This window comes from Ascaphus truei, chromosome 2 (assembly GCF_040206685.1).
Source record: "Ascaphus truei isolate aAscTru1 chromosome 2, aAscTru1.hap1, whole genome shotgun sequence".
Taxonomy (NCBI): Eukaryota; Metazoa; Chordata; class Amphibia; order Anura; family Ascaphidae; genus Ascaphus; species Ascaphus truei.
This window is the reverse complement of record NC_134484.1, coordinates 59,582,665-59,600,946: the sequence shown is the minus strand read 5'-3', so window position 1 is coordinate 59,600,946 and position 18,282 is coordinate 59,582,665. Positions and strand designations below refer to the sequence as shown.

The following is an 18,282-nucleotide window of genomic DNA, read 5'->3' as shown; positions in this document are numbered from 1 at the left end:
CACACTCTCTCGCTCTCTCAGGCACACTCTCGCTCTATCAGACACTCTCTCGCTCTCTCAGACACACTCTCTCAGACACACTCACTCTCTCAGACACTCTCTCACACACTCTCTCACTCTCTCAGACACACTCTCTCTCTCTGACACACTCTCTCACTCTCTCACTCTCTGACACACTCTCTCACTCTCTCAGACACTCTCTCTCAGACACACTCTCTCACTCTCTCAGACACACTCTCACTCACTCTCTCAGGCACATTCTCTCTCACTCTCTGACACACACTCTCTCAGACACACACTCTCTCAGACACACTCTCACTCACTCTCTGACACACTCTCTCGCTCTCTCAGACATACTCTCTCGCTCTCTCAGACACTCTCGCTCTCTCAGACACTCTCTCGCTCTCTCAGACACTCTCGCTCTCTCAGACACACTCTCGCTCTCTCAGACACTCTCACTCTCTCAAACACACTCTCAGACACTCTCACTCTCTCTGACACACTCTCTCTCTCACTCTCTCAGACACACTCTTTCTCACTCTCTGACACACTCTCTGACACACTCTCCCTCACTCTCTGACACTCTCAGACACACTCTCTCTCACTCTCTCAGACACACTCTCACTCACTCTCTCAGACACACTCTAACTCACTCTCTCAGACACTCTCAGGCACACTCTCACTCACTCTCAGACACACACTCTCTCAGACACACACTTTCTCAGACACACTCTTACTCACTCTCACTCACTCTCTCAGACACACTCTCAGACACACTCTCACTCACTCTCTCAGACACTCTCACTCTCTCTGACACACTCTAACTCACTCTCTCAGACACACTCTCTCTCACTCTCTGACACACTCTCTGACACACTCTCTCACTCTCTGACACACTCTCAGACACACTCGCTCTCACTCTCTGACACACTCTCTCTCACTCTCTCAGACACACTCTCACTCACTCTCTCAGGCACACTCTCATTCACTCTCAGACACACACTCTCTCAGACACACACTTTCTAAGACACTCTCTCTCACTCACTCTCTCAGACACACTCACTCACTCTCTCAGACACACTCTCTCAGACACACTCTCACTCACTCTCTCAGACACTCTCTCTCTCTCTCTCTCTCTCTCTCAGACACACTCTTACTCACTCTCTCAGGCACACTCTCAGACACACACTTTCTCAGACACACTCTCACGCACTCTCTCAGACACACTCTCTCAGACACACTCTCACTCACTCTCTCAGACACACTCTCACTCACTCTCTCAGACACTCTCACTCACTCTCTCAGACACACTCTCACTCACTCTCTCAGACACACTCTCTCACTCTCTGACACACTCTCTCTCACTCTCTCAGACACACTCTCTCTCAGACACACTCTCTCTCAGACACACTCTCACTCTCTCAGACACACTCTCTCACTCTCAGACACACACTCTCTCTCACTCTCACACACACACTCACTCTCTCAGACACACACTCTCACTCTCTCAGAAACACACTCTCACTCTCTCAGACACACACTCTCACAGACACTCTCTCTCTCTCTCTCTCTCTCTCTTTCTCTCACTCAGACACACTCTCTCAGACACACTCTCTCTCTCACTCTCTCAGACACACTCTCTCACTCTCTGACACACACTCTCTCAGACACACACTCTCTCTCAGACACAACTCTCTCTCACTCTCAGACACACTCTCTGACACACACTCTCTCAGACACACACTCTCTCAGACACACACTCACTCTCAGGCACACTCTCTCTCACTCTCTCACTCTCTCAGACATACTCTCACTCACTCTCTCACACTCTCTCTCACTCTCAGACACTCTCTCAGACACACTCTCTCACTCTCTCTCACTCTCTCAGACACAATCTCTCCCACACTCTCAGACACAGACTCTCCCACACTGACACACACTCTCCAAGACTCTCACACACACACTCTCCCAGACTCTCACTGATACACACACACACACACACACACACACACACACACACACACACACACACACACACACACACACACACACACACACACACACACACACACACAGTCACAGATACACACACACAGATACACACATACACAGATACACACACACACAGATACACACACACACACACACACACAGATACACACACACAGTCACTGATACACACACACAGAGATACACATACATACACAGATACACACACACACACACACACAGATACACACACACACAGATACACACACACACACACACAGATACACACACGCAGTGTGGAGAGCAGAGGCAGCGACGGATGTGAGTGACTGGGGGGGGGGGAGGAAAGGCAGGAGATCCGTGCAGGCGGCTCCCCGCCTCCCCCTGCACACACCTCCAGGACAGGCAAATGTACAACTCCCCCCCAGCACCCACGCTACCTTCTCCTATCACCCGGGGCAGAAGGGGACGGGACACCGCACAGCCACCAGGAGCGGGAAGGCAGACACACACACTCACCGTGTGCTCTGCACAAAGCGAAAGCCCCGCCCCCGGCTTCCTCTGACCTGCAGCCAATCCCCTGCGGCCTGGCCGGCATTAAGGAGGAACGGTGGGGAGGGATAATTGTGGCGCCCCTCTAGGCAAGCCAGGGCGCCGCGGTGCACAGATTGGGAACCACTGACGTAGAGAAAGCAAGAAGGACCCTTCACATATTTAATTTGTCGATCCAGCTTGAAAGGAACTCCTATCTGGACTGTTCTTTTGTATATATTTTACCTACTGTAGATGTAAGAACATTAGCTGAGATGATCACTCTACATATATGACCCCCTTTCCTCCTCAGAGCATAAGAGTATAGATATTCACAACATTGAAGAGGTTAAGCAGATTAATCTACTAATAACTGTATGGTCTATTCTACATTTTAAAATGCTTTGCTCATTTACAGAGCACTTTAGAAATACATCTAAATAGTTATTTTTCATGTCACCCCCTGACTGGTTTCTCTCCAGTGTGCTCTGGACATGTGACTGTAATAAACATGAGAGCAGCCAATGATAATGGCTGGGGAAGAGGATCGAGCATAAGGGAGAGGAACCTTTAGAAAGGGGGGCGGTCATGTTGGATCAGATCTGCGTGGACCTGAGTGCTAGGAGGTTTGATTGATTCAATAGGACCTTGTTGAATATGATGGACACATTAAATACTCAAAGGAAGGAACAATGAAGTCAGCATGTGCACCACCTGGTACATGTGTATAACTGCACCCAGAAGGACTCTACATGGTATTTGCCCTATTACTTTGGAAGGGAAGCCCGATTACCCATCAACCCGTGTTTTAGAGTGGTGGCAGATGGCACATCCGCGACCACGTACATGCAGTATGTACAGCGGCTCAAGGAACAGTTGCAATAATAATATAATAATAGCATGTTCTTGTATAGCGCTGCTACTGTAGTTTTACATGACGCTTTACAGAGACATTTTGCAGGCCCCGTAGAGCTTACAATCGATGTTTTTGGTGCCTGAGGCACAGGGAGAAAGTGACTTGCCCAATGTCCCCTGCTTCAAACTCAGTGCCAGTCAGTGTCTTCACTCACTGAGCCTCTCCTTCTCCCGAATAAGAAGCATATCGACTGGCTAATACAGCTGCCGATATGAGCAATCAGTCATACGTCTGAGAGCTAAAAGTTGATAAGTTACATACACAATTTGACAAATATTACATTTTTAACACACTGCAGTATGTTACATTTTTTTTATAAAATTGTATATACTGTATGTCTAAAGCTTCTTTAACTTTAGTTTAACATTGAACCGTTTCTTATAATTCATTAGTGTTAAGTGCTCTTCTGAGATTTATAATAACAAGATATTAACTACAGTGATATTGGTCATTTACTACTTCATGGGCCACGCTAATGTGACCATTTTACAGATTTCTTGCAAACACTTGGTGTCCAGCTAATGTGAAAGATATTATTACATAATGGGCAACACTACAAGCCTTGTAAGCTTCAGTGGGCACCATACCTATCCACATTGGGGTGTGTGTGTGGGGGGGGGTTAATAAAACAGTCCAATAATCATACTGGTTATCTTACTTCTTTTATTTTACAAAAAAGACAGGACCATAAAAATAGCATTTTCTGTATTACTTTCTCCATAAAAAAAGTTCCTTTATGTCAATGCAAGCCAACAGAAGATGAAGATATCTCCCACACTTATTTTTATCACATCTCCCTACAAACAGTGTTCACATGTTGGCCATAATGTCTTGACACCTAAAGATCAAATGATCCCCCATCCCTCCACACGCAAAAACTCAATAAATTAACAATGATACACAGTGAGGTATAGTATACATCATTTTATTAACCAACCGATGTACAAAACAAACACGAGCTCTTGCCTTAATAGTTAAGCAGAGAGCAAACACACAAAAACAGGCAAAATAATAATCAACTCCCACTAGCGTTTTGAGTACTACTGTATTTAGGGCCAGCTTCTGATCACCACTCTGCCTTAACTAGACCCACCCATTGGTACAACTAGGACAAAGCTAGAACCAAGTTACTCAAAAGCAGTTAGGGAGAGAAAAAAAACTATTCTGTGCAGGCTTCAACAGAAGAGCCTCTTCCCTGGTCTCGTTCTCTCTGTCACCACTCTCAATATGTATTTTTTGTTTGCTGTTTATAGAAGACACAGCATACTTAATTACTCTCAGGTGCCTTTAGTTGAGGTACAAACTTAACCTCTTCTTGGCCATAGGAAAATGGGCTTTGTCCATGTGGTTGCTGATATTTCTGTTTTTAATTACATTTTTTCCCCTGTAGTTAAATATAAGCAGCTTGATTAACACCCTAATTCTGTTTTAGACCCTTTTTATTGTAAACTCTGATTTAGTTGTGTATTTTTAACCAAACTCCTTGCTGACTGGTCCTTATACTACTGCTCTTTCTGTTCCTGCTATAGCATATGTACGTACTGTACAGTATACACTGTGTATATAGACTGATATATATGTATGGGGGATGTCCTAGTTATCACATTTTCAGTCCTTGTTGATCCACTGCTGGATGAAGGACTTCCCAATGATTTCCATGTACTGCGACTGTAAGCCGCTCTTCTCTACCTTGCTCCAACTATTTTATGTGTGTATATATATATATATATATATATATATATATATATATATACACATAAATATACATACAGGACAAAGGTCCCTTGAGGGGACCAACATGTTGATTTTTTTGGACTCTTAATACACTCATTTAAATATTAACTTCATTCATGGTGCCGTATTCCTTCATCTCATACATACCGGTCACTTCTGTCCTAGATATGGTCCTATGTAATGTATTTGTGTCTTATTTATTTGACACGTGCACACACCAAATTATGCCAGTTATATTTATTTTTGGAGTACCTGCTCTTTTGCATGTTTTGATATATATTTGGTGTGTGTGTGTGTCTGTGTGTATATATATATATATATATATATATATATATATATATGTGTGTGTGTGTGTGTCTGTGTGTATATATGTGTGTGTGTGTGTGTGTGTGTGTGTGTGTGTGTGTGTGTGTATATATATATGTATGTATATATATATATATATATACATACACACACACACACACACACACACACACACACACACACACACACACACACACACACACACACACACATATACATACGGTGTTTATGCAATACATACTGAATATACACATACAGTACAGCTCTATCAGGCAACAGGAAGAGCAGTGGTAGAAAGACCAACAAGGAGCTTAGTTCACGTCTCAAATCAGAGCTAAACAACATGTGCACTCGCCAAATTATGCCAGTTTTATTTATTTGGGAGTTCCTCCTCTTTTGCATGTTTTGATATATATATCAAATGGAAATATTACTGTGTGCTCATTTGCATGTCTTAGACAGGTCTGCAACCCTGCCTTTCACCATTATCACCCAGCACACAGTGCTTCCACTGCAGCAAGGGATTCTGGGAAGTGGCATGCTAATGCGCACACAGTGCCACCTTTTGCTTCAAAACCATATATATATATATGGAGCTTAGTTCATAAGTTCAAATCAGACCTTTTGGAAATCGGGTCTAAATTGAACAGCGAATTGGAAATAACCCCATCACATCTCTTAGGATGTTTCTAAACATTCTAAATGTCGCATATGCATGGCCCTTAGAACATTTATAAATGTCCTCCTTCTCTACTATCTCTCCTTCCTCCAGAAGAGAGCGGCCTGAGTTTCACCAGATGCATTTTCTTCTCAGCAGGGAGCTCCATGCTGTCTTCCCTAGGCTCCTCTGTCTCTGGGTGATGATGTTGAGATAGCTGTGCCCAAGGGACCTGCCACAGTTGTCAGACAGTCCTGGAGCCAATGCCCAGAACCTTCTCCCTCAGAGACACCACCAACGCCTCCAGAGATATCTTGTTACTCCCCTAACTGATCCAGAGAAAAGCTGAGTTGCTGCCATGGCAATGCCAGTGAGTCAACAGTTGAGAGCAGTGTAATAAGGCTGAGCTTGCTTCAAATTGTGCAGAGGGACCTTAAAACAGTCCTTTAAATACCCCTCTTAATAGAGCCTGCCGAAATAAATAGCAATTAGGGAAGCCTGCCCCTAGCCTCAAGAGCCTAGGCAACAGATAGGCAACCTGACCAGAACCCTTCCAGCCAATCAGAACAGAGTGGGAACCTGATGGGGGAAAGGAGGACCCCAGTGGGTCAAGTTGCCCCCCTGTTGACCCCCCTGGTCTCCTCATTAATACTACTAAATCATTGTGTTGTCCTAGCAAAAAATGTTTACTAATCAGCCAATACAGTGAAGATGGCAAATTCAACATTTATATGTGTAATACTTTTACTCGACTCCTATCAGTGTTATTTTTGTATGTTTAAAATGTGGATGGAATTATTTTAGAAATTCGAGAGGCTTTGATATTCATGATTATTTAAAATTGATACACTAGAGATTGTATTCATTTGGCAACAAAATATATATATATATATATATTTGCTTTATCTAATGTAATGTTTTCTTTCAGATGATTTATGCTGAGTGGCTTTGATGACAACACTACTGTGATTGCCTTTATACAATCAAAATATTCAGATTGTTCCATAACCTACTGTGATGAAAATAAGTCTGAGATCATGCTCTCTCCACTGATCAATGTAAAAATGCTAACAGTGCTGGCATGATGGTGCTTTTGCCCGAAACAATAGCACAGCATTAAATCTCTGTGCACTGATTTATTTTGAAAACAGTAGCACTAACCCATTCATGATAAACTTTTAGTAAATTATACAATAAACTGATAAGGCGCTAACAAGCAAGCGTTTGGTAAATGCAGGCTCTCATTCTACTGGAAGTCCTTCAATTCTTAGGCTGCTGCTGTTACAGAATCCAAAGTGTTTTTAACACATTCCATTGTATTTGTATTACAATTGTTTACCTGGCTATCTTGCTAAATAAATATCACAACATTGGGGGTTATTATTTTTTTGCAAATATCCTCTCGTATATAGTTAGCGTCTATAGCTCTTTTTCTCATTCTACTGAACTTCATAGCATTTAAGAATGTAATATTAGTATATGTTTGTGCTACATTAGCTAAATTCAGCTGCACAGTTTCAGGAGGTAAATCACCTCTTGGCAAAGTGAACATGCTTTTCAAAAAAGATTTTGACAATAATAATCAGGTGGGGGAAAACAAGTCGAAACAAATTTCTTGAAAAGAAGAAAATGTTTGTTTTTTGAATGTTCTCATTAGAGTAATAAAAGAATATGCAGATGGTAACTTTAACATATGATTAAAAATAAAAAAAATAAACCTTTAAAGTTAATAAATGAGCATTTTGTGAATGTTGACATTTGCTCAACATTTTTGTGGTAATGAATCGTGATTCTTTGGCTTACTCACATATGTGCACAAATGACACATCTTGTAACAAAAGCGGTAGAGGCCACAACGTAAAAAGGTACAGCTCAACTCCCTTATAACGCTGTGCTTTGGGTCTAAAGAATCACATTGCGTTATAAGCATTTATAGTATGCATTGTACAATAAAGTATTTAAGATACCAATAATCGTCTTGTAAAGTATTCATAAATACGAAAATTGGGAGCCACGCTTGCATCGCGTTATAAGCGGATTCGCGTTGTAACGAGGTTGAGCTGTATTAATACCTTTACTGTTGCTGCAAAGCAATATGCAGCCCCTCCTGCAATGTAGTGGTCAAAGCATTTAAAAACGATAAATTACATTACATTTCATGAGAGGCTATATTCAACTGAGATGTCGATTACACTTTACCAATGATCAATCATTGAAACAAAATCATTTTTGAGTAAGTTATGGTAAAGGCCTAGTTGGGAAACCCAGGTTCTCTTATTTAAAGCAGCAGGCCATGCTGAGATCAATTGAAATTAGCATTGTTCTACTAAAGTCTACTTCACAAAATTGGTTGTACAATCAATAGAAAATGCACATTTACATTGGTGCGTGTTGGCGTAGGCCCCTTTTTTGATGACCATTTAAATTATTCGATATTTGACTTACTATTTTGCTAGCATAAATTCCTTGAAAAATACAATACATCAAATGCATACAGGAAAAATTAATCTATACAAGTTTGCTTGGAATATATTTATTACAGCATTAAAAGACTGTACCATTGATAACCATGTGTATGATAACCAAGCATAACCATGTAGCATGTACTATAAACATATTTTAGACTCTAGATGACAGATACAATGTATCTCTTTTGTGCATTTTTGTTTGAATATCAATAACCCTACTTCAATTACAGTTATTTATGGTATGTTGTTGGACAGCTTGTTAATATTGGACGCAAGTTACAAAAAAGGATAGCCACTTTGTGCTCAATACTATATTACGCCACTTTTATAAATAAAGGGCTTTTATACATAAAACAGAGAACTTAACAGTAGAACAAAAGACGGAATGTATGATATTTTTCCTTTATACCTCAAAGGACAAGAGGTGTCATGCTTTACTTCCCCTGCCTTCAAATTTATTCACTCTGAGTCTTTTATAGTCTAGAGACTACATATTGAAACATTAACAATATTATTATTTCAACGGCAGTAAAACTGTACATCATCATGCAGGAAAGATAGAGAGGAAAAATTACATTATTCATTCAGAATAATTTCCGACTACAAAATAAATGTTGCAGTGGATAAGACTTTGAAATGGATACTGGTTCTCTAAATTCTTTCCTGTCTGTTTCAGGAAATAGTGAGATCCTGTTGATAATAAAGTACAATGTGCCTAAAGTTCACTTGCAAACGCTGTTCTGTGCTGTGAAAGTCATCTGCATTCTTTTTATAATACTAAGCCACTAGAGATCTTCTTAATCTGGGAGATCTGATCCAGTATCTTTTGGAAAAATCCTCGATAATAATTCAGCTATTCAGATCAGTGAAAACACTAAGCCATATTGCGTCTGTATGTTAGAAAAAACGGTGCTAGGAATTTAGGTCGCGGCTAACTGGTTTGGATGTTTTTAATTGTGTGCAAAATAAAAAATAGTCATTATATTTAGTATTCCAGTTATTAATCAACTAAACCGATTGGCATCTGTTTGTTATCTTACTTTCTACAGAAGACAAAGGCTCATGTACCGATGGTGATGACTGGTGGTCCCAAGTGGTTACTAGATGTGACTTGGCAAGGAGTGGAAGACAACAAAAACAATTGCATTGTGTACAACAAAGGTAAACAATGTCTGAAGTTATTTGACTTTCTTTGCAAATAATGGATTGCAGTAATAAAACATGTCGATTTGGGTCACAAAGTAACCCAATATGTTGTAGTGTTGGAGAGATAAAAAGTTCATTATTTTGTATAATGATAACTCTATTTTAACTGGTATTGGTGTCAGAAGACACCCTTACATTTCATTTGAAAGTACATCACCTATTTAATGTTTTGAAATATTATCCAAAAATCTGTTGTTGTAGTTGGATGCTGAATTAAATGTGGTTTACTTTACTACTGTTCGTTTGTAGAGTTGTCTAGTCGTGATATTGGAAAACCTATGTCTGTGGCCTATTCATAAAACTGGCAAGAGTGGATTTCCATGTGGAAAAGGCACATTTTCGCACGGAAACCCGCATCACTGTAATTCAGTGCAAACAAATATGAGGTTTGTGTCTGTAGCGAAGGTAAAACAATGTAAACAATATATATATATATATTTTTTAAATATCTTCATTGTAAGCCTTTGTAAATTTTTTAAGTATTAAACTTTAATATAAATCGTTGAAATAAAATGACGTGGGAGTAAATGATGGTAAAGGACTACACCATGTAAGTAAACCTGGGTTTAGTTATTTAAAGCAGCAGTCCACGACGATTGCTTGACTTTTTTTTTTTAAGCTTCTTTTTGCCCTTTCCAACTCAATTTTTATTTTTTAAATCTGCCACTCCTTTCAGGAGATATAAGCGTTTGAAATGTGATGTTTCTGGGGAAATGGAGGCAAGTACAGTCTGAAGTTACCATGGCAAAGCCTGGTGCTAGAGATTATGAAAATATGTAACGCTAACAAAAACAAAACATTTGTTTAAAAGAAAGCAGGCCATGCTTAGGGGGCAAGATGCTAATATGAAATATATATATAATACAAGCTGATATACCCGGCGTTGCCCGGGATTTAATATCTCAGACAGGTCTGCAACCCTGCCTTTCACCATTATCACCCAGCACACAACGCTTCCAATGCAGCAAGGGATTCTGGGAAATGACATGCAAATGAGCACACAGTGCCACCTTTTGCTTCAAAACCATTTAACATGGTCCCCTATAAGCTTAAGCTTGCTGCATTTCACAGCTTTGAGTAGAGCCTGGGTTTAGATGCATAGCCACTAAACCCACCCACAGACAGCTGTTTCGACCTTAATGGGTCTCCTCAGTGTGGGACTGGTTATACTGGCTTTGCAATATATTTCTGGGGTGATTGCTGCTTTAACCCTTTGAGTGCCCCATGATGTCATTACTCCATCACGGCATCCTGCACTCCAGGGGCCCCATGGACTTTTGTAGCTTGTTTTCCTGGGAAGTGCCGAACGCGATCTGCACATGCAGGGAAGGGGAAGAGGTCACCTTCGGCACTCAAATGGTTTAAGCTGCAGTCCACGCCGGCCTGATTTGAAATGAGCGTTTGCTAGACAATGTCTCTTCTCAGAAAGCTGCTTTACAATACTGTTAGTCTTAACTTCATTGTTTAATCAATACAGAATGTGCACAGATTACGTTGTGCGCTGTCATATGTCCATGTTTAAAGTGTTAGTATATCCCACTACTTTACTAGCATCGTTCACTGTTAAATGTGATGCAAAAGTAGAAAGAAAGCGTTCCGATGTTAAATCCTCTGAATGTGTGTAAATTGAGTTTTCTTGTACTGTACATGTGTTTAATAGCAATGTATTACATACGGATTTCAACAGCTAAAGACCCATATTTACTAAACAATCTCCCCTTCTAAAACACCTTACTGTACATTGAATTGAAGGTGCCTTTAGGCAGAAGGCTGCTTAGTAAATATGGTCCAAAATCCATAGCACATACTGTTTAAGTTAGATTGAGAAAAAAAGCTTCTTAGGAAGCAGTGTATCACAACATCAAATGGCAGGTCTTCATTTAGATTAACACATGGCTAAATATTACTCAGATATACTGCCGCTAATCTTCATAATCAAAACTATTTTCTGATTACATAACTAAAGCATAGCTGGTTTGTTTGTTTGTTAGGTTGGATTGTTGGGATAATGAATAGTTTGTTTATGGTGATTTCTTAAAAGAAAGCCCAAGAATCTAATTTGCAAATGTCACTGCCTTAGATGCTCCACTGAGCGAAACAATCATGTATAACAAAGTTCTTACCTAACATAGGCATCACAGCATGAGAAAGTAATAAACAGCACAAGAGTCCCTTATGGTTATTTTCGCTATTGTTAAAAAAGACAAATTCTTGGTTATGAATTGAAAAAAAAAAAAAAACCTGTGATTAGTCCTTTATTGATGTTGCAGAATACGCTGTATGTTTACTCATTTTCTTTTAGTCTTTATTTCCCACCAAATACACACACTGAGATCAAAGATGTGTTTGCCAAGGCAACCTAGTGACTGCTGCAAAAATAAGATTTCAGGCAAACAAGTTCCTATATCAATATATTTACATACAAAATACTAATCGGAACATCAAAGACACAGAAAAAAAACATACTAGGGACAATTACAACTTGTTCTTTTAATCATTACATTTTATACACTTAGAAGTAGATTTCTTTTAACCGCCACTTTGAAAATGGGAAATTAAACACTAAATAAATATATAAACAGAGAACATCACAGCTGCATTTTGAAATTGCATGTCCGGTTCATTACATCGTTTAGCTTGGTATGTAACGGTGAACACAGTGTTTCCTATTCTTAGGTGACCAGAGGTGGAATACCTATGAATATATCTACAAGTCTTCTATTGATCCCCAAGCCTGCCTTGTTCACCCATTGACACGTTACACCTACACTTATGGGTCTTCTATATTTGGTGCACTTTGTATGGTAGAGATTTGTATTTACTGTACTTATTTATTTTCCAACCCACCATTATCGAGTATCTAGATGACCAGATACGTTCTTGTGGGACAGGTTAGAACAAATGTTACTGTTCTTTACAAACAGCATATTGAGACTCTCATGAGTCTTGTCACTACAACTCTGAGCTATTATTAAGGACTGATTGCAATTGTCTCTAACTGCATATTTTTCCTGAAAGAACAGTTGAGCCATTGGAACAATGCATATGCAAAACTGATGCAGTTTGCACCATTTGTATATTGGGTTTATTGATGTGCCACAGCTGTGCTCATTTTAAGGCATGTACACACCAAAGTTGTTCCAGTGTGTCATCGTGTGCCCTTCATCTCTTGTTTAGCCAGCTACAACAGTGCAATGTGTTATGTATGATATATAATATATATATATATTGTATTTTAGGCAGATATAATAATGAATGCTCTCCCAACTAAATAATGCACAGCATTTTAGGCAGTTCTCGAATGTGAGGCTTTCCATGTAAATGAGGAAAAGGAAACATAAATATAAGATAATGGGAACAAAATGCAAGTATTGTTTGACAAGCAAAAGAAAAGTGTGGGGTTGCATGCCTGTTTAATTTAATTACCTTTTTTTTCTAATTGCATGTAGTTACCCGTGTTTAGAGGCATAATTAAAACAAGGTGTTGGTACAAATATTTAGCAATGGGAATTATAAATTCATAAGACGATTAAGTTAGCTAGTTAGGAAATTCCAATATTGCTTTTTAAATGACTTCAGGATATAGTAGGTACTAAGGTTATTATCTGTTATCAGGAATACAGCGGAATTGTAAGGCTGGATAATAACTAAACAACTGACACAATGTAAAATTACATTATCAGTGTGTTAAAACAAAATTGCGCCCTAAAGGAGTCTACATGTCAGCTCAGAGCTGCAGTGTAATTATGCTTAACTCTGATAATTAAAATACAACGGAGATCAACAGAATCATTTTCATTAAGAAAATTATTAATGATGGTGGTATAACAGTAATTGATTGCGGAGCACCACAGGATAACTCCACGCCGTAAAACCAACATGTTTAATAAATGTCTGAGGCCATTCGAATATGTTGCAAAAGATAGCGGATGTTCAAAATTGAAGTGTGACAACAAGCTGGGGATATGACGTGTGCTTAAAACAATGATCCAAAATGTGCACATTCTCTGCCACCTGATGAAAATTGGCACATTCCTCTGGATTACAATAAGGTCAAGAAAACTTGCCGCCAATCTTAAACAAACGTTGCCAAGGAATATGCTTTTTGATCATTTGCAGACTAAGGGGGGCACTTAAAGAAATGTCAGACAGCGCATGATGTTAGATTGTAAACACGGTTGTGGGGCCTGTAGTTAGTGCCTGTCCAACAATAACTAATTGTCCTTTAACATTATTTTTTTTCCTATTCGATTGTAGTTGATAGGAATTTGGCTATTTACTTTCCATTGATATACCTCAGATATTTTACTTGTTTGCCTGTTTAAATGGTTCATTACGTCTGCCAATGTGTCAAGCTTGTTAGAGCAATTCCAGGCATAATGAATGCTTTCTTATGAGCATGGCTGATTAGAACCCAAAGGGCCCTGAAATAAATACCGGCTCATGTTACCTTACTCTTGCATTGTAAATGCGTTAAAATTAGATACAATCTCACATACAGTATATAGAGCAGCAATGCCCCCCCCTTTTTTTTTGGTACAGGAAGGGAATCAGCATGTCCTCCAGAGCATAACTGCGCTATTTTCACCTCTGGCATCCTCCCACTGTTTCAGAGATATTACCGGTGAATTAATAACGTTTCAAAATCCCTCCAGATGATATAACATGGCTGCCAAATCTCTGGCCAATAGGACACTGCAACCTCGTAGGTTGTAGCTTCCTATTGAACGGCCATTTAAATTCCCTTTAAAGAACAGGAATAATGGCAGCAACTTCACCAGTATTTTGGGAACCTGTGGGTCCCCGAAGTTGAAAATAGCGCGTTCATCTCAAGAGCCGCTATACTCTGCATCATGCTGTAGTGACCCCCCTGGCCATACATTCTTACTGCATGTGTTTGGGTTGCCTGTGCTGTTGGACAAGTAACATATCAAATTATTTTCCTCCCACATCCCTCTGTTACGATTTTAAAGTGGTGCTGGTTTTCATACAGTTTAGAACAGGGGAGGCCAACGCCAGTCCTCAAGAGCTCAACATGCCAGGTTTTCATGATATCCCTGCTTCAGCACAGGGGGCTCAATCAGGGGTGCAGTGTTCAACTGAGCCACTGATCGAGCCCACTGTGCTGAAGCAGGGATTTCCTGAAAACCTGACCTTGAAGACTGGAGTTGGACAACCCTGGTTTAGAGCCTATTAACGTTGTGTGTTTTGTGCCACTGAAGTTGCTCTATTTTTCGCTCTGAGTCTTCATGGTTGGTTTCCTGGATCTAACCATGTTGCCTGTGTTAATCAAGCCCTGCTTGAGATGGTTATGAATTTCATACAACAAAAGTGAACATACAGGGGTTTATGCAGAGAGGTACGGTAAGGTGAAATTTGGCAGGTTTGCGGCAAAAATGTCCGCATTCAAAGAGTTAGTGGCGAGAACTTGGAGGGACTAGTCAAATTCGCCAGACGGGTGGCGAGAAGCGTGAGTTCGCCACTGTTAAAAGACGCACGATTCCAGTAGCTCCGATGCGCATGAACGCGCCAATCGGAGCTACTAAATGGCGCGTTAAGGGGAAATTTTGCCCGCCAACAAAAGCTGGCTGTATTGTTGGCAAATACCGCGCGGGTCTGAATGGCGAGTTTTAAGTGAAACTCGCCTAATTAGCCATTTCCTGCACACCGCGCTACCGGAGTTCCCTGCGTAGCACAACAATAAATTCCAATACTGCGGCGAATTTAAGCAGTACCTCTCTGCATAAGCCCCACAGTACCAAATTTGATGACAAGAGCTGCATATTATGTGTGGGAGCATGCAGGATGTGTATTTATGTATTGTTTGCAGTATATATCGTGTCCATAGCAGATACACAATTAATGGATTTAGTGCGATAATTAAGATAGCGCTGCTTGTTTTACGTAGCGCTTTACAGACATTTTGCAGGCACAGGTCCTGCCCTGTTGAGCTTACAATCTATGTTTTTGTTGCCTGAGGCACAGGGAGATAAAGTGAGTTGCCGAAGGTCACAAGGAGCCGACACCAGGAATTGAACAAGGTTCCCCTGCTTCAAACTCCGTGTCAGTCTGTGTCTTTACACACTGAGTCACTCCTTCTCATTGGTCCTAATATAGGTAATTTGCCATTTACTGAATGTTATCAATAATCTAGATTTACCCAATTGTGGATAGTCAGCTAAGCTTTCTTCTTATTAGAGCATTGGGGAAACACAGAAATGAAAACATCAGGTCCCTAATATAGAGCCCCCTTAAAACTATGTGTAACATTTATTTTTTGTGATCTTCATACTGTAGCAAAGGGACAAATTGTGCAAAAGCATAACGTTTACAGACGTTTCAATGCAATGCTTGCAAGAAAACAGAAGGGAAAAAAAATATATATATATGCACTCTATTCTGTCACAAGCTTTTTGCCTTATCTTGAAAAACTGTCATGGCAAGAACATCATGGAATAGACAGGAGTCTATTAAATTAATAAGCTGCTGGATGGTGTCTGGGGAGTTATGATGCACTATAAATCCAGTTTGATCATGGTGGACAAGGCTTAAATCTACAGCTTTCTAATACACACACTTCATGGATTGGATTTGAAGTTTTATGCTGCAGATAGTCTCGCCTCTTAAGAAATTAAGACTTATCTTTTCAATTTTCATAATTTTTTTTTTACTGCTCAACAAAATCGAGAGCATATCTATTGCAGCAAAAGTGTCACATATTAAGATGATTTTTTTTTTTAATTCTTACCTTGTACCTTTTCCTTAACCATCAGCAACTCTGAGAATTAACCCCAATTTGTAGAAATAAAAGGGGAAAAGAAATATAAGTGCTGCAGAATGTGTGGCTGTGTGGCAGAATCAGTGTTAGAAAGTTCTAAAGAGTAATAGGGTTCTCTTAACAGGCTTGTTTTCATAAAGTGTTTTACCTTTTAAATATTATCTTTTTGACAATGAGGTGTCAGAGACATGATGGTACCTATAGATAATGAACACAACAATAAAGAGATATACAAATGAACACCGTGTGTGGGGAAAAAAGAGTAACATATGGCACAGACAGCCTGCTGACCTGGGTCCCTGGTTGTTGAGAACAAGGTTGGATGGGGTAATGAAAATCAGTTGAGGGAGTGGTGAGGAACTGGAGAGCTGTTGAGCGGGAGAGGGGAACCGGGGCCCTCTGTAACTGAGACAAGGAAGTTGAGCACGACTTTGTGGGCCCATGGGTAAGAAATGACCACTTACATGTAAACTTGGAGTTATACAATACAGTGGTTTAATCAAATGATGTATGAGGCCATTGCCAATACAGCCTTCAAACTACTTGAAGAAACCTAAATTATTGCTTTGACTGATTATCACCAAAATGAAGTCCAACATACAGATGCAACGGCCGTTATCTGAACATTTCATGGGTTGTATTCCTTAGCATACTGGGTCATGGTGCGTTATGTCTTGAAATTCTCCCGCTTTAAGACGTGTGTTTACTAGTGTTTTTATCGAGTGTAGAAAATTGCATTTTAGCGGTGTCTGCAATACCGTCGAGAAACTCAAGTGGGCGATCGCAAGTTGTTGTCTTAAAAAATCTAATTGCAATTCAACCTGTCTTTTATTCCCGTACAGTACTTTGTGTGTGTGTGTGTGTGTGTGTAATTATAATTTGAAGATTAAAAATATGAGTTCATATACAGTTCATGGGAAAGAAGTTCTTTCTGAGGCTTCTTAGCTTTTAGCCATACAAAAATTCTCGAACTGTAGAAGATTTAAAATATGAACACACACAACAAAAAGTATTTTTAACAAATTAAATGTTTCATTTGTACAGAATAATAAAGTTTATTTTAAATTGGAACCTTTTTGAAACATATACGTGGCATCACATTTCTGCGCATGCGTGTATGTCAAATTGGAACCTTGTTGAACCGCATATGCGTGTCATCACATTTATGCGCATGCCTGTCATTATGTAACCTTGTTCAGAATGACATTAATGTACAGTGAGATACAGTGTGTTTCCTCACTGAACTGTAAGTGTATTTAAACAGTAAATGCAACGTATTTTAAAGATTTTTATAGTGTATGTCAAAGATATATTAAGATACAGTATATTTAAATGACATCAGTACTTTATTTATAGTACTACTGTAAGTTTATTTAAGCACTAAAAGCAACTTAATTTAAGATTTATATATATGGTATGTCCGATATTTATATATATTTAAATGCCTTTACAACTTTATATTACAGTATGTACAGTATAGTGCTACTGTAAGTGCAAGTGTATCTAAACAGTAAATGCACCTTATTTGCAAGATTTTTATACTGTTTATACTGTATACCAGCGGTGCGCAAACTGAGGGGCACACCCTCCAGAGGGGCAGGAGAATTTCTAGGTGGGGAGCGGCGGTTACAGAGGCCCCATGCTCTTTCCCACGGCATTTAAATTAAATGCTGGGGGAGGCATGAGGCCTCTGTAA

The 18,282-nt window shown here is 39.7% G+C and overlaps 1 protein-coding gene across 6 annotated transcripts in view; it reads left to right on the top strand.

The window, feature by feature from the left end:
* Positions 1-18,282, top strand: part of ZFPM2 (zinc finger protein, FOG family member 2) — a 400,907-nt gene that overhangs the window by 245,106 nt on the left and 137,519 nt on the right. For all 6 annotated transcript variants that reach the window (XM_075582494.1, XM_075582491.1, XM_075582490.1 and 3 more), the window contains one exon: positions 9,652-9,763. In XM_075582494.1, coding sequence (XP_075438609.1) covers positions 9,652-9,763 — 112 coding nt within the window. The remainder of the gene's footprint in view (positions 1-9,651; positions 9,764-18,282) is intronic.